The sequence below is a fragment of the Pipra filicauda genome, unplaced genomic scaffold, assembly GCF_003945595.2.
Source record: "Pipra filicauda isolate LSUMZ 115617 unplaced genomic scaffold, ASM394559v2 scaffold12_size5214236_pilon, whole genome shotgun sequence".
Classification (NCBI taxonomy): domain Eukaryota; kingdom Metazoa; phylum Chordata; class Aves; order Passeriformes; family Pipridae; genus Pipra; species Pipra filicauda.
In genome coordinates, this window is record NW_024103763.1 from 2,790,674 (window position 1) to 2,815,252 (window position 24,579).

At 41.1% G+C, this 24,579-nt stretch overlaps 2 protein-coding genes across 5 annotated transcripts in view; both read left to right on the plus strand.

Annotated features, from left to right (window-relative positions):
- The window catches only part of BCLAF3 (BCLAF1 and THRAP3 family member 3), a 34,380-nt gene extending 15,888 nt beyond the window's left edge, over nucleotides 1–18,492 (plus strand). Inside the window, exons 9-14 of one of the 3 annotated variants that reach the window (XR_005562268.1) lie at nucleotides 199–317; nucleotides 2,152–2,266; nucleotides 7,048–7,143; nucleotides 11,522–11,677; nucleotides 13,439–14,320; nucleotides 15,490–18,492. Coding sequence is in view for 2 of the 3 variants with exons in the window: in XM_027738328.2 (XP_027594129.1) it covers nucleotides 199–317; nucleotides 2,152–2,266; nucleotides 7,048–7,143; nucleotides 11,522–11,677; nucleotides 15,490–15,531 (528 nt within the window). In the remaining variant the exon portion in view is untranslated. Of the gene's footprint in view, nucleotides 1–198; nucleotides 318–2,151; nucleotides 2,267–7,047; nucleotides 7,144–11,521; nucleotides 11,678–13,438 lie in introns of all 3 variants that reach the window. The other 2 variants (XM_027738329.2, XM_027738328.2) reach the window with 2 other exon arrangements.
- A 1,049-nt stretch (nucleotides 18,493–19,541) lies between these two features.
- SH3KBP1 (SH3 domain containing kinase binding protein 1) overlaps nucleotides 19,542–24,579 on the plus strand; it is a 214,933-nt gene continuing 209,895 nt past the window's right edge. The window contains exon 1 of one of the 2 annotated variants that reach the window (XM_027738275.2): nucleotides 19,542–19,991. In XM_027738275.2, coding sequence (XP_027594076.1) covers nucleotides 19,988–19,991 — 4 coding nt within the window. In that variant the 5' untranslated portion in view covers nucleotides 19,542–19,987. The remainder of the gene's footprint in view (nucleotides 19,992–24,579) is intronic. The other variant, XM_027738277.2, reaches the window with a different exon arrangement.

A 24,579-nucleotide genomic window follows, 5' to 3' on the forward strand; every position in this document is an offset into this window, starting at 1 on the left:
AGCACAAGAAAGGGTAGTTGTTTAGGACTAACTGTTAGTGTTTTAGACTTTGGATCCCTGGGTTGATGTGGATCTTATGTGCAGACAGTTGATCTGTGTTAACAAAGTTACGTACAGGGTGCTGCCCCTGAGGGACAGAATCAGGTCGGTTTTTAGTTCATACCAGGTAACTTGGCTTCAACCTTTCCTTTTAACTAGAACGTTGTAAGAGTGTTAGAAGATCCAAATGATCTACGGTATGATATAGAAAGGAGAAGAAAAGAGAGATTGAAGAATGAAGATGAGAGAGTGTTTCATGTAGATGGTGTAACTCCAAGGTAATTAGCAACTCATTTTGTTGGCTCAAGCCTATAGTTCCCTTGTGTGTTCATTTTTGAACCCTTACACAGTTATGTTCACACTTGTGATTCTTTTCTGTAGTTTGGCCTTAAAAAGTTTGAGTGGGACTGAAATTCAACAGACGTACATTGCAAACTACTCTGTAATGAAGTGTTACCTTGAAAGATGTTAAACTGCACTGAGGAAAAAAGGAAAAGCAAGCCCAAACTGTAGCACTAAATGGGAAGAGGGGAGGAAATTAAAGATGGTTAACTATTTTTAAACTCCTTGATGTGCCATATAGCAACATTCTCTTGGTATTTTGTAGTTTCATAAAAGCATTCTAGGATGAATACATTATTGTGTTGCCCTGGTGGAATGTGGAATATCAACAAATAATTGGAATTTTTCTGATTCCTGGAGAATTGGAACAGTTGGAATTCTGGAATAGCATTTTACTGCTATGAATGCCTCCAGCAGCTTTGTTAAAGGTGTTTGCCCCAGAGGTGTTTGCTAACCTCAGTCATCCTGTTCCACTTCTCATATTGTGAGATTTGATTGGAGAAAGGGACTTGTGTTAGCAGAAATGTTGGTTAAAGCATTGCCACAATAATGAAATGTATCCACACTGTAGTCATGACTTGCAGATTGCTCTTAATGTGCTACTCTTTGTTAATTTTAAATGCAGTCTATAGGCAACTAATGGCAATATACACATTTGGAAAAACTGACTTGTGAAGGTGCAGAAGTAATTTCTTGTATTTGAGGTTCTTTAGACAAAAAAAGTTAAGGTTAGCAAGTGAAGGAAAAAAATGCCTGGACTTGTTTTCATGTAGCCTTTTACGTACCTGGGGCTGTATCTTTAGTGTATGTTTGGCCTAGTTTTCTGGGAAGGCTTTTTTTTTTCTGCTCTTTTTTGCCACTTCCACGGTTACTGTCCTGCTTATCTGTTGTCTATGTGCTCAAAGTGAGCAGTGCACATTTCTCTACTAAGTGTGGCTGTTCTGGAGTTTGATGTGAGGAGGGTTATACTGTCATGGTAATGTAGGCTGAGGGCAGTAAAGGCATCATAGAATTTTCCTGAGGTTGAGGAGGTTTAACAGTTCATGTGAGATACTGATGATGCCTATGAGTTTGTGCAGTGTGCCTCTATTTTTTCCTTATTAATTTATTTTCCAGCTAGGTAAACTCTTTTTTGTTTGTTTGTTTCATAAAATATGAGTTTTGACTTCTGGTGGTTACTTTTCATGGTAAATGTTTTACTTAGACACTTACAGATGCATCTGTACTAGTAATATACTCAGTAAAAAAGGAAAAAAACAGAACAACGAAATGCCATAAAAACAAGCAAGCAAAAGTTCAAATCCAGAATAAACTGCTTGCTGAGGATGAAACGAGTATGTAGCAATTTATCTGAGCTTCTGTCGTATTGGGGATGTCATGAAATGGCAAGTTCTCTACAACTTTACAACTCTAGTGTGTGAAGATACTGAAGTGCAAAAAGCGTTTCCACCAGTGGAGGGCAGCAGTGACCCGCCGAGAGGGCTGGGCCGGGGGAAACCTGACTTTCATAGCCAGAATTTCAGGAAGCAGAGCATCTCTGCTAATTTGTCATTGCATAAAAGAATACACATTGCTATATAATTCTATGAAATTTGAGCCTAGACTAGTAATTTTTCGAATATCCTAGGAAAAAAATTACTTAAAAACTGCCACTCTGCATTTGTGATACAGTTGCCAGAATAAACTAATTTAAAATACAGGGTGTTGACGTGCCATGGCTTAACATGTTTACTGTTCTTTCTCTTTCCCTCTTTCTCTCATATGCATCAGGAACCAGCAAAGCTGCAGTCTTTCAAAGTTACAAACCTCTCAACTTGATGGCTTCCAAAAGCCTATGAGGTTCATTAAGCCAGCTTTCAGGAAATTTATTGGGAGACCTCATCTGGTAAGTCTAAATATAGAAATAGTAGCTTCCGCACTGTTGATGTATAATTCATTTTTTTTGCTGAATTGTCTGTGCTGCTGTAAATTTAACAATCTCTGTCTTGCCCTTTTAAATATCTTCCATCTGCGCTCAACAATAAAAATACTCATAATTTCACAGCCCTAGTGCAAGAGTACTTCCTCAGGTATTTGTTGGAGCAGAAATTAATACAAGTGAGCTAAAAATACTTTGCTACCACTGTTTTTCTTTCTGTAAAAGAAATATGTATCTAGTATCATATTTCTTCCACGTAATGGTGTAACATCTGCATGGTAAAATAGAAAGCCTTGTTATGGAGCAGGTAATCTGAGGTAATATTGAATAGCTTGAGAAAAAGAGTACTCTACTGCATTCTAGTTGTCAGTGGTTGGAAGGGAAGGTGTGAAACAGTGTTTCTCCTCATTATGACAAAAGTTCTGGAAAGCACTTATTTTAAATAAAAATGAGGAGCAAATCACATAATGAGAAGTGTCTGAAATAATGTTCCTGAGGATGGAATGTTAAAGAATGGAATATCTTATGTTTGTTGATATTGCATATATGAAACCTAGTTTTGGACAATTAGTCTTTCTTAGGCTATCTTTCTGTGGTGTACTTTAATACTGAAATGGTCAAGACAGTTCTGTTAGGTTCAGTAGAAATAAACTTGTCTGTTTTGGAAAATTCCTTCTAAATAAATGTAGTAATTTCCAATTGCTTGTGCTTGTCTAACTTGGGGAACTGGTGAGACTAGAAAAGCTTTATTAATCTGTGCAGTATAATTCTAAAACATTTTCTTTCTTTCTGATGACTGCAAAATAAAGAGGAGATTAACAGAAATTGTCATTCTTTATACACTGTAACTAATACCCTATGGACAGGGTTCCAGAAGCCCATGAAACTTTTCTGAGATCCATCAAAAGTAACTTTTATGTAATCAATTCTGGAATGTAGCTGTCTTGCAGATACAACAGTGACTCTTTCAGTGTAAGGGAATGCAAGATTTTAATGGTAAAAAAATATTACTTACTCCAGACTAAGATTAAAGCTTCCCAACACAAGTAGTAACTGCTCATTAAGTAATTGTATTGGGTCTGACTGAGATGGAGTTAGTTCTTCCCTCAGCAGCCCTCACAGTGCTGTGGTTTGCATTGGTAACCAGGAGGGTGTTGGTAACACAGCAGAGTTTTGGTTACTGGTGGGCAGTGCTCCATAACATCAAGAGTGCCTCTCCCACATCCCCCCTCACCCACTAGGCTGGGGGTGGGCAAGATCTTGTGGGCATAGGCCAGGACAGCTGACCCAAACTGACCATATGACATCTGCTCAGCAATACAAGCTCAGAGAAAGGAAGGATATATGGGGAGGAATTGATTATTATGACATTTGTCCTGTGGAGCAACCACTGTGGGTACTGAAGCCTTACTTCCTGAGAAGTGGATGGATGTTGCCTGCTGATGGGAAGTAGAGAATAAATCTATTGTTTCCCTTTGGTTCTGCTTGCAGACTTTGATTTTGCTTTATTGAACTGCCTCCTTGACCCATGAGTTTTTTTAAAATGTTTTTTTCTCCTTCCCTGCCCTGCTGAGGAGGGGAATGATAGAGTTGCTTAGTGGGCACGTGGCATCCCAACAAAATCAACCCACCAGAGTAATATAGTATTGCAATAAAAAGGAGGTTAGTTTCAAATAGACAATAAATTATTGTTAAATGTACTGAATATTCAGGAAGATTGCATTTTCTATTTAATAGTGAACTGCAAACATGCAGTCTTTAGGAAGTCCTGCACTGCAGTAAGGAATTGTTCCCTTTGGAACAACAGTAGCTGTGTAAGCATGGCCATTACAAATGCAAGGCATCCTAAAGATGGAATGACTCTTCATGGTCAGCCATGCAGAGGCTGGTTATGTCTTGAAGGTACAATTGTCTGTCTGTGGTGGGGGGGAAACAGTTTTCCCCCTGAAGTTATAAAATGGTAAAACCCCAGGGGGTGGTGACCCTTGAAGTTTTGAGGTTTTACCCAATGAGCGCTTCTGCAAAATATAAACATATCACAAGCAGAACGGAAGACAAGGTAGTTGTAGTTGTTGTTCAAGAAGTAGCCATGTTGTAAAGCCACGAGGAGAAGCAGCAGCAGCCCCACTGGGGGCTGGGCCCCCCAGCCCCAGCTGGGGGGGGGGCTACAGGGACTTGGAACAGTGTTAAACTGAGCTAAGTGCCTGTAGCTAGAAAGCTGAAGGAGTTTTCTCCACCGTGAGTGGGCAAACAGAGCAGCGGCAGAGGCAGCAGCAACTGAGGACAGTGGCAGAGAGCCAACAGATAAGAACTGAAGAAGCAGCAAACAGCATGCAGCCAAGGAAGACACAGAGATGTCTGAGAGAGCCGAGAGAGAGAGCCGGCAGCAGAGAGAGAACTGAGTTATGCAGAGAAAGTTTGGGTAAGAACTGAAACTAAAACCCCAAACTCCTTGGAGACCTCCGAGAAAGGAGGATGATGATGGACGCTTACTTGAAAGAGTCTTAAAGTGCTACAGCACTTGCAGAAAGGAGCTGAAAAGCTCCGAGAAGGAATGCGGAGGGGGTGACCTTGGTCCCCCCGCTGCTTGAGACAGAGCACAGGGTTTTGCAAAGGGACTTGAATCCCCTGAAGATAAGGACCATCATGAAGACCCCTGTGCTTCGTGATATGACGTGGTGAGACGCCCTTCTCCTGGGAAACGCAGCCCATGGAAGAGATGACCCTCGCTTTAGACGATGGGCCACGAGGGCTTGGATACCCCCTCGTGTGTACTGGCAGAGATCCAGCTACAGCTGCTGCATGGAAGAGAGAGACAGAGAACCTGCTGCCTCAGAGACATTGCTGCTCTGAGAGTAGGAAGGGATCTTTTCTTTCTTCCCTCCTGGACTTTTATTTGGAGGGGAGAAGAGATTTGATCCATTGTAAATACTTATGTCATGGTAGAGATAATTAAGATTGTATATAATGTATTGTAGTATTTATTTTGTACAGTCATTGTAATATATTCCCTTTCCCCCATTCTGAGTCTCGTGTAGTGTCTGGAAACCATCTCACTGGGTTGAGATGTGGGAGGGGGTTTGGACTAGGGAATTAGATTTTGGGGTTCTCAAACCTTGACATTGTCTAACCTTTATTGTAACAAGTGTCCATCTAGCCTTATACTCTACTGACAAAAGGAGGATAGCTAAAGAGGGAAGTAGAAAATCAGAACAAATATTTTTTTTTTAATTTAAAACCTCTGGTTTAGGAAGTTTCTGAGAAGTAGGTTGCTATATCTTTGTATCAAGTTATTCTAATGTTTGTGTTTCCATGAGTATACTTTAGTCTTGAGGAAGGTGAGAATGGGAAAGGCTATATCCACAGTTAATTAAAGCAAGCTTTGTTTTAATTCCTAGAGGTTTATTTTTAACTGTAACAGGGAATTTTCTTGAATACTTTTTTTCATCTTGATGAATTCCCAGCTTTAAGGAAGAGTGTACTTCAACTGGGAGCTTCCAGCTTGTGTTGTGTGGAAGAAACTAATTTGATTTTTGTGGAGTGTCTTCACATTCTTAGAATAAGAAGGGACCTGCAAGTTTCCTGACATGGTTTTCCCTCTTTAATTTTAAGTTTCCATACCTTTTTCTCAGAAAAGCCACTTTGATTACTTTGAACTCACTCCATAAAGTCTTTCTTCCTCTCTTTTTTTGTTCTCTGAATCTCTTCTTGCCAAGGCATTGTAAGAAGCTAAATAGTTGAGTTGTAGATAATAATATAGTCTAAAACAGCCAAGAAAAAAAATAAAGCTTAAATTCTGGTTAAAAGTTAACTTGGATTCTGACACCATTCTATTATGTTTATACACACACACACCACACCTTCAATTAGTAACAGTATTCCTGGAGAGTTTTGGTAGTTTACTAGTGAAAAAAAGTTCTGTGAACAGCAAAATATGCATTTGCATTTCTTATTAGATGTTAGAATATATTAAATATTTCAGCACAATTCTCTTCTTAGGTTCTTTTTAAAGTATATTTGAAGCTGTTAAAATTTCCTTTGAGAAAATGGAGTTCAACAGCGTTGGAATGCGTCTGTGATTATTCAAGAATGGAACATAAACAAAAAAAAATAATTTGATTGATAAGGGTTAATCAGTAAGTCTGTTCTGTCTGCATTAGGTGACTTTAATGTAGTGCATGCCAGTATATGCCAATGATTCTGTAAATATTTATGATCCTATGCAATGATGGAAGAGAATGACATCCTCTGGAGGTAGGTGTCATAGGGAAAGTTGGAAAAGGGCCAAAATGCACAGGTAGGTCAGTGGCTGGAGTGCTCTGTTTTAGGCAACCATGGCTGTTTGACTGCAGCTGTTCAGGGTGTTGACACAACAATTTCAATACCAATTGTCTGTGTGACTTGCTTTTGAAATTGTCTGTGTTTCTGTGGTGGGCAAGCAATCCTCAGATGCTCTCCTGAAACATAGAGTTAAAAGTAGAATTTTCTGAGTACCAGTGTAACATGCTACACAATTGTTTGGTTGCTGTGGAGGTGTGCACACTAACAGCGTGTGCCTCTGCCATCCCTTCAGCCAACCTGCACTGCAGGCCCCTTGCTCCTAGTACTCTGTTCCTTTAAACTGTGTCATTGTGTCAAATGCTACAAGACTGAAAATGTTGCAATATTTGTTAGGATAACCTGAACGTTTTTTACTTTTCTCTTGAATAATTTAGTAACCTTAACCTATAACTCTGTTTCTCTACTAGAATTCTTACTATTCTTCAAAACCAAGTGATACTTACCCTCACAGACGAATTAGAGGACACCTTGAAAATGCAGGACCCATGAGAAGGCACTTTAAGGTACAGATCAACTTTTATCAGTTGTTTGTACATAAAATGGTGATTGAACCTGTTGAGTTTAGTAACAGGACACACACTTTTGAAGGTATTAAATGCCATGCAACATAGTGTCATCACAGCTGAATTGTTTCCATTGTTCCAATGGGAGGCTTAGCTTTTAGCAGGTAAGAGGGCTGGCAGTGGATTGAGCAGAGTATTGTGTCCATGCAGTTGAAATAAATAAGTTAACTGCAAAGTTGAGAGGGAGAACTGCAGAAATTGGACAGTGACTAGAAAGCTCATCTATCCAAAAAACCAAGCTACTCAGCTGTCTTTCCTTCACATGGCAGAAGCCCAGACTATTTCCAAAGACTGGGAGATATGTTATTATTTTCAGAATTGTATTACTAACCTTTTGAAACAGGGGTTTCTGGGGAACTCATCTTTTGTGAGTACCCTGCGTACTGCTAGCTGTGCATAAAAAAGATTGAAGGAAGCGAAGTTTTATTCTCAGGGCCTTAAGATGTTAAAGGGGTGGGCAACTACTTTCTGGGGTAGTGCAACGGCTTTCTAATGCCTTTTGATTGCAAAATGTATCCTGGGTTCAGCAGAAAAACAAAACACTTTCTTCCTTTTCTCCTAACAGTGAAATGCTATGTATGGGTCCAGTTAGAGCTGTTTATGTGAGAAGTATTAATCAAATCTAGAGAAACTTACACTAATTTTCTACCTTAAAATTACTCCTACTTTTTTAATAGGTGTATTTTCAGGAGTAAAATAATACACAGAATGAGTAGTCATTTTTCCTGTTTTGTAGATAGTGAAGTTGAAGTAAAATTGTAATGGCTAAGTAGCTGTAATTTTTGGATGAAACTCTGAAAGGAGGGGGGAGTGTTGGTGTGTGTTGTGTGTGGGGTTTTTTTTTGATTTCCTCCTTTCCCCCTTCTTCCCCTTCCCCCCCAGCTAAACATAAGAACTGTTGGATAAAAAGGCTTTTAGGCTCTGCTCTTTACATGTGCACTGCCAGTCAATCTCAGATAGCTAAGCTAATACTAGCAAAAAAGGCTGTCTTTATTCTGTTGGAGAAAAGTCTTTTTCCAAGCTGAAGTTAGCAAGTGTCAGCCTGATATAACTATTTTAACAAGTAAGAACATCATAGCCTCTTGATCAGTATTCCCTCCATGTTGTCAGCCTCCAGGTGATGGAAGTGTCTTTAGCACTGGCTGCCAGATCTCTGAGGCAGTGTTGATAGTGGATGCTCCCTTCATTTACCTCAATTCTGCTGGGGACTGGACAAGCATGAAACTGTCCATTTAAATTGTCATCTCACAGATTATACGAATATTGTTGTATCCAACGATCTGTCCCATGGAGTTTTGATATTTGTAGGGAAAATAGCATATGCACTCGTATTGCAGTTTGCATATTTGTATAGCACTTTTATCATTGCCATGGAAACAGCAATGCTGATTTCACTTAATTTCATCAACTTTTTTTTTACATTTAATTTCCTCCTGTGTAAAGGGGCTTTTCCTTCTCATGCTGTTGGTGAAATTAAGGTGATTTGACTATCTTCTATACTCAGGACTTTCTTGGCTGATTTTAAAAAAAACCACAACAACATACAAACAAAACCCCACCAAAAAAACACATGGAGAGAATCCTGTTCTCTGCCACCCCAACCCCCTCCCAAAAAATCACACCCCATTTTTTCTTGATAAATATATAATGGGGGCATTTAAACTTAGTAAGCAAAAAATGGGGGTTACTTGGAGTATTTTTTAAAAAAACATAAGGTCTTTTCCCACTTTTTGGGAAAAGACAAAAACTGCTGTTCTGAAATATAAAGGATCTGGAGAAGTTTTACAAAATTTAAAAGGTCTTTTTTGTAATGACACTTTGCAATGAATCACTAAGCCAGGCTTTGAGTACGGGCACAGTGATCTTTAAAACTAAACTGCCTTCACTTTTTAAACACAGTGCAGTGTATTAATGGCTGTGGTGGGTTCACCCCTGCTAGCAGCTAAGCACCACACAGCTGCTGCCCACTCTCCCCTCAGCTTCCTTCCTCTCCCAGCAGTATGCGAGAGAGAATGTGGAGAACAAAAGTGAGACAGCTCATGTTGAGACGAAGACAGTTCAACAAGTGAAGAAAAGAGGAAGAAAAAAGTGATGCAAAGGCACTCACCACCTCTCACGAGGTGACTGATACCCAGCTGGTCCCCAAGTAATGGCTGCCTGCTCCAAAACCACCTTCCCTCAGTTTCTGTTGCCAGAGAGGCAACAGGAGGTCATATGGCATGTGACATCCCTGTGCTCAGCTTGGGCCAGCTCTCCTGGCTGTGTCCCTTCCCAGCGTCTTCCTTGGTGTACTTGCTGAGGGGCAGAGTGGGAGAAGAAGAGAAAGTGTTGGTGCAGTGCAGGTACTGCTGGGCAATAACCAAAACACTGGTGTGCTCCCAGTGCAGTTTTAGTCACAAACACAAAACACAGCACCATGCAAGCTGCTGTGAAGAAAACTAACTCCATCCCAGCCAGACTCAATGCAGTGGTATCTATTTGCTCATGTAGCTTATTTTAGAGCCTGAGGCTATTTGTTCATAGGAATTATCATTAGCATTATTTATAAAACAGTTTTTATGTAAAACTAAATGCTACTTAGGCAGATTATTTTTCTTATTTTTTAGACCAGAAGTTACTGATGTTTTCCACACACTTTAGATTACTTTGTTTTGCTCTAAGCTATGTGTGACTGAGGTGCCTGTATATATATCATCTGTTAACTTTGTCTAGAGCAGATTCTGTTCTACATTAATAATACTGCTATTCCCCTCCCTCCCCACTTACGGAACATGTAGATACTTGAGTTGAAACATCTAAGCTGTCTGTAATGGAATTTTCAATCTCTTGCAGCTTTTCCCCATCTCTTACTTGTTCTGCTCCTTTGCCTATTGTCATACAAGTGCAGTGGCAGACCACCAAGGCCCCCTTTCTAGTCTCTGAAGTCAAAGAGAACCATAGCAGCTATGGGGGAAAAAGGGAACTTTTAACTGTGTTCAGGGCATTAATCCAGCATTAAAAATGCCCTTCAGTTTTCCCTGGGTAGGCATATACCCACTTAAAACAGCCAAGTGCACATAAATTTTTTATGCCTGCACTTTGATACTCTTCAGGAAAGGCACTGGCATTTAATAGCCTTCTGCAAGTGACCTCCATCATAGTAACCTTGGAGGAATGATGGGGCCAGCTTCTCAGTTATCTCCTGCAAAGTAGGTGGGTGAAGTGACTTGGGAAATAACAAAACCTCTGTTCTTTACATGTACAGTCCTTTCTTAGTTGCTCATCAGCCACATAGTGGAAAATGCAGTGAACTGGTACTAAAGTTATTGCAACTTCAGAGCATGTGATTTTTCTTGAAGTGATCCTTACTCTGTCAAAAGGAGACCAGTTTTGCCAAAGTAATTATGTCATGCTCAAGAAGGGCTATTTCTGTGATACATTTTTTTCTCCTACCCTTCAAAGGTGTTTGTAAAAAGACAAGACTTTATATGGTCAAGAGGTTTCCTCTGATTTTAGCTGAAAAACCATTGTTTGTTTAAATTTGGATGGGGTGGAGAAACTAAATTTAAAAGATCAAAGTAACATGAATGCTTTATGTCAGGACTGTGCTGGAAAACTTAAAATGGCAGTACTGCAAAGCTATGAGAAATTATGACAGTTTTTCTTACTCTAAAGATTTTTACCACCTATTTTGTTGGATGTCTGAGTGCTTAGTAATAAAAATCTTTTTCTAGCTTTAGCTGCTGTGGTCAGTGTTGATCTTGCTTCTCTCTGTGTATTTATAATGCCATTCATTGTTAAGTCTTTTGCTGTCTCTATGGCTTCCACTCCTAGTCTCATGCTAGGTTAGTTTACAGTATTCCAGTCTAGGGGTATCAAAGGCATAGAGCAATGTATGTATGTACATTCAGACTGTAAAGACCTTAAACTATGTGAAAAGCATATATACTGACTTCTGCGACACCTGTGCCCACTGCAAGCTTGGCATCACTGAATTTGTTCATGGCAATGAGGTGTTGTCTGAAAGTTTTTTTGTTGATGGAGTGTTCCTCTCCTTAAAGGTTGAAAAAAAAATGTTTAAAGGCCGTACAATACATTTGCTTTTTTCCTAAGAGGAAGATAATTTAGATGTTTTAAACAGTAATGCAGCAGGTCTTCAAGCCAAGTGGTAGCTAATGGTCTGAGGAATAATAAATGGAAGTAAAGGAACAGGGTATGCACTTCCAAATGCACGCTTCTGTCGCTGGGTGCTGTAAGTTTTACATGTGTATAACTGTAAAATGAACTTCTGAGTTTTGGTGCCCTCATTTTGCACATTTTTTTTCCTCCCTTCCCCCAGAGCAACTCTGCAGATGGCCGTTTGCAATCCCATTATAAATCAGGCTTAGTACAGAAGGGTTTATATATTCAGGCTAAGTACCAGCGGTTACGTTCTGTTGGTGTAAGGGGATTTACCACTAATAAATTCAGAGATGGATTTTTGAGGAAAGAAAAGGTAAGTTGGATTAATTTATTTTTTTTACTAAGCCATTTATAAAATATGCATATTCATAAGATCCATTTCAATTTTTAAATCCTCATGGAATAACTTTGATAGAATTTTCTGGCATATTGGCTCTTTGTACTTTACAGGCAACCTTGATTGTGTACTCTTGTTTCTTCCATGTTTATTCTATGGAAACTTGCTGAAACTTGCTTCAGGTAACTGCAAATCAGAGGTAGCCTCTGAGATTCTGTGGTTGCCCCTGTTTCAGTATTCTTTTCTTGAACTCAGTTGATTTCTCTTCCTACTGACAAGACAAGAAAGTGGCCTTCTGTGAAAAAAAATACTCTGTCCTCTTAAACTATGGTTTTAAATCGAAGTGAAGGGTATTAATTTTTTAATACATCTGTGTGCTCCCCCTCTTTGTTATGTTACCTTAAATTAATCATGTGCTTTAAAGTATGCACCAGTGTGCCGCTCTGAATAAAACATCCTACGCTATATAATGTCTCTGTAAAATGGTTTGATAAGCCTGAACTGGAATAGGCATATCTGCTTTATGATGCTTTGATTTTCAGTGTGTATGCGACAACAATAACGTTGAACTGCAGAAGAACTTTTGAACCATATAAAATGTTACAGCTTTTATGAGGATCAGTACTTAAAACATTCTAAATCCTGTGTTAGAATTGAACAAATATGATCAAAGTAGTATGAAGTTACTGGTGACATCAGAGAGTTGGATTAGATGACCCACACAGCCCCTTGCAGTTCTGTGTTCTTGTGTGAATTCTTGTTTTGTAATTCTGTGTCCATACAGCTACAAGTAAATACACTTGCATACATAAGAATTTGTAGTTGGATTAGAGTTCAGCTCTTAGAGTACAGAGGCACCTTAGAGCACAGGTTCTTACAACTGTTTTCAAAAAACCTCAAGTTGACAGCCCAGTGGGGAGGGGGAAAGCCCCCCAAAAATGTTAAACACACAGAATAAAAAACAAAACAGAAAGAAACCAGGCACTTGGGACAAGGTAAATGGGTCACTTATTACTGAAGTATATTACTGAAGTAAATGCCTCTTATATTTGCATGGGCCCTGACAAGTATTATCTCTGAAGGTTAAATTGAATTGGAATTAGTCGAAAATAGATATAGAAAGATTACACCACCACCACCCCCAAAATTATGACTTTGTAAAATGGGTATAGAAGTGTTATAATTTTATTGTAGTGAGCTTTCCCCAGTAATTTCCAGTGTTCTTCTATAATTGGCTATTAAGGTTCTTGTCTGGAACCTATAACACATGCTTAACACAATCTGGCTACTAGATATTATGATTTGAATCACAGAATTATAATGAGTTCTAAATTTTGATTTTTTTTTTCTTTATTAGGCCTAATGAATTTGAGTATGTTTAAGTAAAATAAATGCTGAAGAATAAGTATGACAACCATTTTCCTAACAGCATAATGGTTGCTGGTTGGCTAATTCTTAAAAACCAAAACTGTTCCTCAAACTCTAGCATTTTGTCTGTTGTAACAATTAAACTTGTCAAGATTTGTTAAAGTGGCCTGAACATCTTTATTTCACTTTACTTCATTGGAAATAATAATACTTGTGCATCCTTTAGGGTACAGTCTTTACAATTGTGCTGTTTCAATCCATAATTGAAAGAATCTTACATGTTACATACCATAATACAGTACTTATGAAAGTTGAGAGGGTTTTTCTGCTGTTACAAATCGGGAGTAATTATTTCTTTTCTCTGTGTAGGGAAATCTAAATATTGCAACAGAAACCTGAACTGAACTGTGATCCTGAAGTTGAAACAGATAACACAGCAAAGGGAGCATCTGTTCGTTTTTTGACAACTTTGTCAAGACTTAAAATAGGATAAAGGAACTAACGCTGTAACTTTCTTGATTAAAAAATAACTTTATTTTGAATGCTGCAGAACTTTTTTACAGTTTTAATAATTGCTTTTAAAGTACAGTATTCAACTGAAACATCATGGTGTGTACCTTTTAGTTCCTTTGGCATACCAGTCTCAAGTAAGGAAGTCGTTGAAGGGAGTCTTATTTATTAAATACTTTCTCTCTCAGCATGTTGCTACAGATGGAACTTGAGTTGTTATACCCAGAAGTTTATACGTTGAAAGTTTATTGCTTATGTAATAATAAAAAGGAAAAAAAAAAAGTGCCTGAATTGTTTGGTAATAGCACATTAGCTCAGGATTTTCCAAGTAATGACCTTTTAGGTTGTGCAATAGATTTTACACCTCTGTTCAGCCATTTCCATAAAACAGTATTTTGTATTACTTTAGTTTAATAATATACTTGGGTTTCTGATATGTATGTACATTTGTAAATTGTTAGAATGTTGGGACAACTTTTGGCATTTGATTAAAATGAATGGGAACGGGCAGGTATGTAAAGTAACGTAGCAGTAGCTTATAACTGCACTGAAAGCATGCTTGGGTTTGTTAGAGGGTTAGTTGGTCTGTACTCAAAATTATTCTGTCTCATTATATTTTGGTGTATGAGATTCTTGACCGAGCCACATTTCTCTAATCTTTTTTTGTTATAAATGATTTGGTGATTTCCTGGATTCTGAAATTGGGGCCTGAAGTATTTAATTACAAGAAAAACAAAAAATGTAAGTTTTTGAAAGCATGTCTTCTAGCAAAGCTGTTCATAATTGAAACTGCTTTAAATGCAGATAGCTTGTAATTTTGCCAGTGATTCTCTGAAGTTTACCTTACTGCAATATTGTTGGGCTGAGCACAAAACTCAAATAGCCAGACCTGTTTCATAAGCAGCTATAAACAATATTGTATCTGTTTCCTGTTTATAGCCTTTGCCTTAATGCATAAGCTGTGGTAGGGTTGTGTGTCTGTATTACAGGTTTGTTTGGACTTTTTGCTGATGGTAAGTTAGATTCATAAAACGGAGTTTTAAGAGATGTTCTTAAGAAGGAAGTTGTTCACAATATCCATAATACATGCAGGCTAATGTATTTCCATAATTTCAAAGGTGTGTTAGCTATATAGAATGCAGGCTAGTCTCTGTTGTGGCTAGTAGATCAGAATTCAAATAATGGGTTAGAGGTATGTTCAGGGGAAAGGAAACTTGTTTTTTGGGTGGAAAGTCAGGATGTGATTTCTGCATGCTTTTTTTTGTAATGGTTTTTTCCACAATTCCTTCAGTAGAGAGACTATTTGAAAATGTGGTTATGGCTCAGAACAGCTAAAATGGTGTCATGGAAGATCTTCAGTTCATGGGATGCACTGCTTAGTGTTCATGGGGAATAAGGCAGGAAGTGTGCAACATTCATTGATGTTATGGTCATTCAACAGTAACAGATGGTTTGTTTCTAAAACACAGATCTTCAGTTTAAATAACAATCATTAATGATTTAATTAGTTTTTCAGTAACCTCACGTGCATACACAAAATGGGAAGTGAAAGGAAAGAAATTTTGTGGCCGGATAGAGGCAGGCAACTTTCTGCAGATAAGAAAGTGGTATTTTACTTATGCTGTCAGTGATGAATCTGGCAGAATCATCCCATGTAGAGTTACTGGGAGATGAAAATAAGGAATTGAAACAACAGGTTGAGTCAACCCAAAGCAAATGTGGAGTAGCTGCAGTTCTGATGAGTCTGCTGGTAAAGGAGCACTGCACAGGCCCCACAAATGAGGGCAGGTTTACCCTCAAGCCAACAAGCCTTTCACACAACTTTTGAATGTGCACTGTGAAAGACGTAAGAAGTGAAACCATATATGATAAAGGACGAACTACTGAAGCTGTATTGTCTTATTCAACAGGATACTACTGTGTCTGTAAGCTTCCTGCAGTGTTCTTACTAAAGCCTGGAAGTGAACTCATTGTTGAGCAAATGGGAAAAGTGGATACATGAAGAAACTTCTGACATGGCAGTTTTGCTAACACTGCTTGGAAGTAATGCTGAAGTAGTCAGACTTCAGTCAGTTAATGCTGCTTTTAACCAGTTTTAAACATGTGACTGACTCCTCTGATTTTGTGCTTTCTTATTTTATCTATGCATGACTAGGTAACTCTAATTTGTTTTGTACTTTAACAGTTTAGCTTTCTGCTTTATTTCTACAACTGTGACCAACATATTACAAAGAAGTTTGGGGGGGTTTTTTGACATGTTTGCTGACTTTGATTCCCCCCCACCTACCCTTACCCATCTCAAGATGAATGTAATGTGAAATATAGTTACTGTTTCAGTTGGTTTAGCTTTTATGTAAGGTGATACTATTTGCTCAAATCACATTCTTGACTGATAACTTCAGTAATTTGGGATTCTGTCATGATAAAACTTCCTAAATTTTATAAAATGCGTACAGAAATGTATGCATTTTATAAAAATTCAAGGCTTAGATGCTAGAGGCATCTACTCTATATCTGGTGTGAGACATTGCTATGTAGATTTATCTTTGTGAATTACAGGGGCCTGTGTCTACATACTTATAGCCAAATCAAATTATTTATTCTTTTAGCACAGAAAATTCTGTTGAACTGGAATACAGTGTTTGGTTGAGAGCATTGTACTGAAGTTACTGATTGGGTTGTGAAGACACAGGAAAAAGTGTTAAGTAGAAGAAAGGTCAATTTACTTGAATAACTTGGTGCCTTTCTGTATTGTGACTGCATTGTAGAAAACACCTGTACAAAGACTTAAGTGAAATCCTGATCATTGCATTCTTTCTAATGGGAGCATGGATTGATAACAGTTTGTGTTAAAATAACTGTTTACTTTAAATGCGAAAGCCTCAGTAGGAAAACAGTGACTCTTTTTTAGTAAAGTCACTGCATTTGCATTGGAAGGGCAAGTTGAAAATGTGATTGTCTTAAGAGCTTTCTAGCTTTCTGTTTTATACTTTGAAAATACAAATGTGAATTGCCTTTCTTTTGTTTAGCTTGAAATGGCTGTTAAATGCTCATGTCATTCTCAGTTCTTCACATGTGAAATTGTTTTTTTTAATTGCTATCCAAAATGCAATGGGTTTAATATGACTAGAGTCTTCCTACTAAGTGTCTGAAATACTGAGAGGCTATGATGTTAGCAATTACATTGCTGATCCATTTAATCTCTGCATAAGTTGGTTAGAATCGTTACTTTAAACTTTGTGATGATTGGGTTCACAAGGTTCACAAAATTCTGGGTCTAGTAAGAAACAACACATTGCAAGGCTTCTACAAGCCTGCCTTAACTCTAATAATTACTTACATGTTTAAAATCGTTTTACCTGATGGATTTAGATGGTCTTGAGACCTGGACATAACTGTCTCAACTCAGGTAACTGATAGAGGTTGGGAAGAAATTCAGCTGATCGATTGCCTGTTGTGTAACAGTTTTTATCTGCTGCCTTCTTCCCTAGGGCCTCGGGGTGAAATGCTGAGTTTTGTTTAAATGAACTTGGTTGCTTTAAAGACAGAAAAAAATCCCAAGATAACACTGTTCTGGCATTAAAAAAGGCAGAGTTCTCAAAACTTGCGTATTATGCATCAGAAGGTTATTTTCTGCCATGTCTTGGAAGTGGATAGTTAGAATTGCTTGGAGAAGATGATAAAAATCATAACAAAGAGAGACTGATTTCTCAGTGTTTACCTTAGATTGTAAATGGAGGGTGTTCTTTAATTTCCTTGCTTTCTGAAAGGAAAGCTTTTCCCATTCTGTGTTAGAAACATGCCTCTTGCCTTTCTTCAAGCATCTGAACAGCAATCTACAATGTTCTTCATGGGAGAGCCCTCTTAAAAGACTTCAGACTTGCATCCTAATGAATCGGGGGGGAAAAAAAAAGGATGTTTCTGCACATAACTCTGACCCTTGACAGATGTCATTCCATTGCTGCAGGATTTGAAGATAAGGAAGTTCTTCAGCCTCCTTATGAAGGAAAGAAGTAATAAAAGCCATTTCAAGATCTCTGAAAGCCTCCCTTAACACTTGACTCCTTAATAGACCTTAAGGATAGTCATGAACGTTTGTTCTGTTTCAGGCTTTGTGAGCATAAATTTTCAGTGTCAAGATCAGAGAAAACTCTTGTCATAACACCTGCCCCTTCCTTCTGTGCCTGGTGGTTTTTGTTGTTGGAGGGCTTTTGAGAAGGTATTTAGCCTTGTGGTTTAGTAGCTCTGGGCTGCCTGCCACTTTAATACAGTTTTTTTCTGCTCACTCTTCATTCCTCTGAATTTTATCTAAGAAGTCTGAATCTCATGTTGTCTTAGTACTTCATTTTCTGTAAATAATGTAGTAGGTGGCTTTCATTTTGTGACTGGCTTCTCTTATGTCTTTATTATTGAAGGGAAGAGACAGGGTGGAAACAGTTGTTGTTCGAGTACGTTCTTCATGGAATAAAAAAAGCCTCATTGTTTTGTTTAAAGAATAGCAGGAATTTTTTGCCCCCAGTTGAATGAGGGGAACTAATGTCCACTTCTAAGGAATAGATTGTTGGCGTTATTTATACTGTAGTTTCACAAGGACTGTCTAATGTGTGTATGTGCACATGTATGTACACATGCAAACACACTGTTAGAAGCCTTTAAGGTAATTATTTCTAAGTGTGGATAAGAAATGACACTTTTGAACTACTGAAGCTGGAGTTAAATGCAAATGCAATTTAAGTCTGTAGTCTTGGAGTCCACAAAGGTGCTTTTGACAATGTTATCCCATATCTAAAAGCCTCATTCATAAGTATATATAGTAAGATGTAGGTATGTTTATATGTATGTTTAACATAGTTTATATAAAATAAATGTAAATTTTCTTTCTACAGACAATAAATGTTTTCACAAAATTTTTACTTAAAAATAATTCAGTGATTTGATTCAGTAGTTATTGATGTTTGTTGTCATTTTCAGGGTAAAAAAACCAGTTTTTTTCAAAATAAATTCTGTTGTGCAGGGAATGGAGAAGTACAAAAATGTATCCTTTGTGTTAGTGGCAGTTTTCTGTCTTCATATACAAACTACTGTCTGAGGTTAGAACAGGTTGGTTTGTTTGTTTGTTTTTTCTTAACCTTTCATTAGTAGTCAAGGTGTTAGTGCTGTAAAATGTTATCTATATTTTATGACAGATTTTTTTTAATCTGCACTTCTCTGCTACTACTGTAGACCTGTGAGCAGAGGTGCCTATGCAGAAGCCTCTCCCCCTCGCGCGGTGCCTTTCTGTGCAAACATGTCATTGATGCGTGCACAGTTACTGCTCTTCCTTTCCCTCAGTGTTACTGGGAGCTTCTCCTCTCCCTCCAGTAAGAATAATCAGTGCTCCTGTGCGCCTCTCCTCTTTTTAGTGAAACATCACCACCACCATACGCGCACTCTTCTTTAATTTTTTTGTCTTTCCTTCCTTCCCTGCCGACCTCTAAAGCCAAACCTGTGAGGATGTGGGGGAAGGAAGGCTATACCCCTCCCGTCCCCTTCTCTCACGGGCAGGGCCTCCTTACTCGCGGAGGTGCCGGCGCGTGTCCCTGAAGGCAGAGCCCCGGCGCCAGGACCGGGCACGGCTCCCGGGGGCCGTGCGCGGACGGGGCAGGTGGGTGCCAGCAATCCCAGGTACCGCCCGTCCCGACGCTTGGGAGCGCCCTCCATCCTCCCCCAGCGCCCACATAGGGCGAGCTCCTGCCCCTCCCCGGGCCCGGCCGACAAGTCCTGGCCGGAGAGGGAGGGAACCACCCCCTTCCCCGCCGCTCCCCGCCGCCCCTGCCCCTGCCCCCGCCGGGACCGCGGCCCCGCTCCCTCCCCCGCTCCCCGCCCTCCTTCCCCCGCCGCTCCAGCTCCCGCCGGCCCGAGGCGGCGCAGCGGCTCTGGCGCAGTCTCGCGACACTTCCCGCAGCGCGGAGCCGGAGCGGCCGCTCGCCCCGGCAGCAGCAGCGGCAGCAGCAGCGGCGGTCGCTGCCCGCGCTCAGAGCCCGAGCCGCTCCCGCGCCCTCGCACCGCCCGCCCGGCTCGGCGACCCTCGAGCCCCCTCCAGGCGCGTTCTCCCTGGGCTGCTCTGCGTGGCGGCAGCGGGGCCCCAGGTGGCTGCAGGAGGTGAAGGCTGAGCCCGTTCTCTCCTGATTTCTGTATATTTTGTTTTCCTCGCGCACGCCGAGGGAGCCGCGGCGCTGCCCGCAGGATGCAGCCCGGCTGCGGCGGGTGCTGAGCGCGGCGGCCGCCGGAGGAGGGAGCGGCTCTGTCAGCGCCTCCGCTCCGCGCGGCGGCGGCTCGGGCGGTCCCTCGCCCCCTGCCTTCGCCGTGGCCACCCGCCCCAAACTTTCAGCCTGTTCTCTCTGCCAGGCGAAGCCCAGCTCGACATAAATGGGTGAGTCCAGGCCGCCGGGGTGGCGGTGCCGCGGGCCGGCCGGGGCTCCCGGCGGGCGGGTGGGGTGCGGGTGCCGCTGGGGGCGGCGGGAGGGAGGTGGCCACCACCGGCCTCCGCTCCTTCGGCTCACGGCTTTTAACTTCTCCCCTCCCCCGGCCGAGGCAATAATTGCTTTCATGTGACAGGCGGAGAGGTCGGGGTGGGTTGGCGGCGGGGCGCCCCTCGGTGCTGCCGCGGTCGGTAATCCTGAGTGGGGCTGACACGGTTACGAGCCCTCCCGTGCACCGGCTGCGCGGCCTCGCCACCTTCCCGCTGGGCACAGCTCTCCCCGGGCATCTGAGATGTGGTGGGGCCGGGCCGGGCCGGGCCGGGCGGAGAGAAGAGGGACCTCCGCCCCGGGCGCACAGGTTGCGCTCCGAGGGGCTGCGGCGAGGAGAGCTGCGGGGGACGCGGGGCTGTGCCGGGCTGTGCCGGGCTGACCCGCGCCGCCAGCACCGCCCCGCCGTGCGGGGGCGGCCGCCGGGGCCGCGGCGCAGGGTCGTTGGAGCCGCGGGGGGCGGCCGCGCTCGGCAGCCGCTGCCCGTGAGGTGTCACCCGCGGACTTCGGGAAGAGGCTGCGCTGGATGCCCGGCCCGGAGTGGGCAGCGCCCGTTACCTGTGCGGGGCGGGAGGATGCGGGATGAATTGTCCCATTATGCGGGGCCAGGCGGCAGCGGTGCCAGGCGCGGGCTCGCCGAGCGATGCGCCCCGGGGCGTCGCTGGAGCGCCGCTGCCCGCGGCTCCCTCTGCCCAGCGCGGTGCCCGGCGGAAAATGACGGATAGCAGGGAACAAAAGAAGCCAGGCAGCCCTGGTGCACCCACCGGCCGGCGTCTGGAGGCAGCGGCGGACGGTGCTCCGGAACAGCGGCGTTTGGGTATCCCCAGGCCGCCCGCTTCGCGCACGGCAGCGGAAATGCTGCTGGACTGCGGGGGAACCTGAGAGCGGCATCACCAAAACCGCTGAATATCATGCGTTACGTGGGAAGACATTTTACACAATTTTACCTGTTGTAATACAGTGACGTTGGGAATGTAGTAGGAAATAAATCGTCCCTTTGTTCTTTGAGAGATTAGTTTGAGGGGTACTGTCAGAGCGATGCGCAGCTGCTCTACCTGTGTGTTACAGGATTAAGCACTAGCTTCTCACTATCGACTTTCAGTTAGTTTTCCCGTTCAGGCTGAAATGCGTTCATCCCTATGCAGCTCATTCAGCTGTATTGATTCGGGTGAACTCCGGTGCTGCTGGCAGTAGGCCGGCCTCCCAGACCGACACGTTTAACTGGGGGCATTGGAGAAGACTGTTAGGGTTGGTTTGCCTGCTCGCTGACACAGCTCTCAACTTCTGTCTTCTGTCACAACAGATAAGATTTTAAACATAGTGCTGTATTGAGATGTAGAGTTTGGAACTGATGAATGGAACAAAATCTGTATTCAGTAGGGCAAGTCATTTTTTAATATTATTTTTGTTTTCTTATACTCTCTCTGTGCATTTATTTCTTACTAACTTTGTATTGTGATACAGTAAGACTTGTCTAATTTCCGTTTAATCCGTAGTCCAAATATTAGTCTTTTTCAGGTTCATGGTGGAAAAGATTAAGGAAAGCAATAAAGGACCGGTGAAGTAACTTGCATTGATAGAGGTCTAGAAAGGTTTTTGAACACTATAACTTGGTAGCAAAGGCCATATTTTTTCTTTTTACCCACCCATCCTTCCCCTGGGCTGTGATCCCATGTGTTGGTTTCTTTAAAGCTCATTTGGATGATGACTTTCCCAAATCATCGTGATTCAGTCTGATGTTTCTTTGTAAAATGGGAGTGGAAGGAAGGTAGATACGGGTTCATTGTTGTTCATATCTTTAAATGGTAAGTGATTCTTGTAGTTTAAAAACAAATAGAGAAATTGCTCAAGGAAATGAAGTTATGAGTAGAATTTCTAGGAGATATGAAATGAAAACAATTTTATTAAAAACATTTTAAACATAGCATTTTTGAAAGATGTCTTAGATGCTGATGAGAATAGGTGAATTCTTTGTATACTATACTGCTAAGATTCTTAAAGTTTTATTTTTAAATTACCTGTGTGCCCTGCATTTTAACCATTTGTATTTTCTGTGTGGCACTGCAGAGTGTTGTTAGGCCAGCACTGTGTATGTGTATGTATATTATATGTACCTTTATATTAATCCAGTGTGGGGACCCAAGATTTTTTACAGCACACGCCCCAAACCTTATAAGAAATACTTTGCTTAACTGATGTTTTATGAGCTCTTCTATGACATTAGGGGTAGAGTGCCTTAAAATGAATTCATTTGCACTCAGAATGCACTTGCCAGGAGAGTTGAGTGAAATAATGGTGTTCTCTACAACGTAAAAGGGGAAGATAAGGCAAAGACCTTAAAGGTAATCATGAATACAGTGGAACAAGCTTGGTCCCTCTCTTTAAATGTCTGAGAAATGAAGAGGTGGTGTTTTGTGGGGAGGTTGTTTGTTTGTTTTTGCCTTTGGGTTGGATTTGTTTTCTTATGTTTTTATTTTGACACTACTTAGACTTGCATGTGATCAGGGAACTCCTGAGTCTCATTTGCTAGAGCCCAGTGCACCCCCACATCAGACTGTCCTCCTGAAGTTGAAGGTGCAGAAAACAAAGGAGGTATGGTAGTTCCTTGGGGAAAACCTGGTTTGAAATGTCCCGCTTATCAAATTTAGAAAATGCAAGAGTACAAGTCTGATTCTAGAGAGCAGCATTTACCTGCCATCATCACCAAGCAACTGTGCAACTCCTTGTGTCATTCGGGACACACCTTCCAGCTTCTGCAGTAGAAGAAGGAAAATCCTTTCTTGTGCTATGCAGTCTTTGCTCATGTTCAAAGCACAGACAGTTCAGTGGATTAAATGAGGTATGGGACCTGTATAATAATGCTGCTATGAAGCTAAGCAGTTGAAGCCTTCGTCATAGTGCTTAAACACTTTTTTCATTTTGATATTTTTAAGGTATTGTTAAAGCTATCCTGTTGGGAAAGGGAGAGGAAATGTTGCTGTTGTTTATGTGAAATCACATCGATCACCTCTGCTGTCGCTGTAGTTGGGAGCTTGGATCCAGGGGCAGTCTTGTGCCCTTGGAACCAGTTAGATCACTAATACTGGCAGACAGCTGTTGTCTGCATGGTTTTGTATTAGTAGTTGAGAAAGGTACTTTTTTGTTGAAGACTGCAGCTTGTTTGTGCACATCAAAGGAATGTTACATCAAGAAGTAAAGTAATCAAAAAATTTGTTCTATGTGAGAGTCTGATTATTCTGTACCAGTTGCAATCTCTTTTCCTGTTTTTCACCTTTCTTAATTTTATTTTTTTTCCTCTTTCAAATTCTCCTCTATCCCCTGCCCTCAACTTTCCCCCCCTCTCTGCTTCTCTTTACATTATTGAAAGATGCCACTTCCTTCTCCTTCCTCTCTCTTATCTTCATCCTTTTTCCTCTGTCTTATCAGAGTGCTCTGAGGACATTTCCTGCACGTGAGGCCACACTGACCTCCAGCAGCCAGAGCTGTGCTTGCATCAGAACAACTTCTAGGCCTTGTGGTGTCACTTGGAGAGTGCTCACTGCAGCAGGAGCCCTGGGGAGTGTACCTGGTAAACTCCAGCACCTCTACATTCCCATGTAAAATGAAGCATTTTTGGGTCCTGAGCTTAGCAGAAGTTGTATACATCACACACAGAAGGTGGTGGGTGTGTCTGTGCCCTCTCCAAAATGGTGGAGATTTTGGAGCCTTTCAGTAAAATAACTGTAAGATTTTTTTAAAAATAGAAATAATATTTGTCATTCTTGTCATCCTTGAAAGCAGTTGAACAGTTTCAGCTGAATAAAGGAAAGTCATAAGAAAGATGATTAACATGATGTTTTTCACTTTGATTTTTTTTTAAAAATAAGGTTTTAAGCAGCTGTAAAGTGGCTACATAGAGGAACTGTTATGTAAAAATCCTCCCCAGTCTGTAAAAAGTCTTTTTTCTCCTCCTCATATGGGGTGTTAGTAATTTTAATTCTCTGGTGGTCATTGATAGATTTATTTTTCAAGAGAAGACAGTTGCATTGGAGATGTTCAGGATCAGATTTCCAGTTGTTTGGTGACAATATACAACCTGTGAATGTCTTATGGCCTGAGTTCCAGTGGAGTTTTTGTAAACTATTGTACAATATTTTCAGTAACCTATATGAAATTTCATTAAAAAATAACTGTCACAAAGCTTTTTCCCCCCCCAGAAATCAAGAGATAATGATATTTCTGCCATAAAAGGTTGTCAGAGCTGCCTTCTAAATGGATCGAGGTAGGGGTCTGAAATAGAGAAATGTAAAATATTTAAATATGTGTGTACATGCAAAAGAATATGAAAAAAATTTCTGATTTTGAGGTCTTTTTTGGATGTTGGTATCTCTTCTGCTTGCCCCTTTCAAGTAGCTCTTCTTTTCTCAGACTCTTCATTATAGTTGGGTTTTTTTATATAAACTGTTACTTTTAGCTCAAATAGTGTGATAAAGAAAAGAATACTTAAAATAG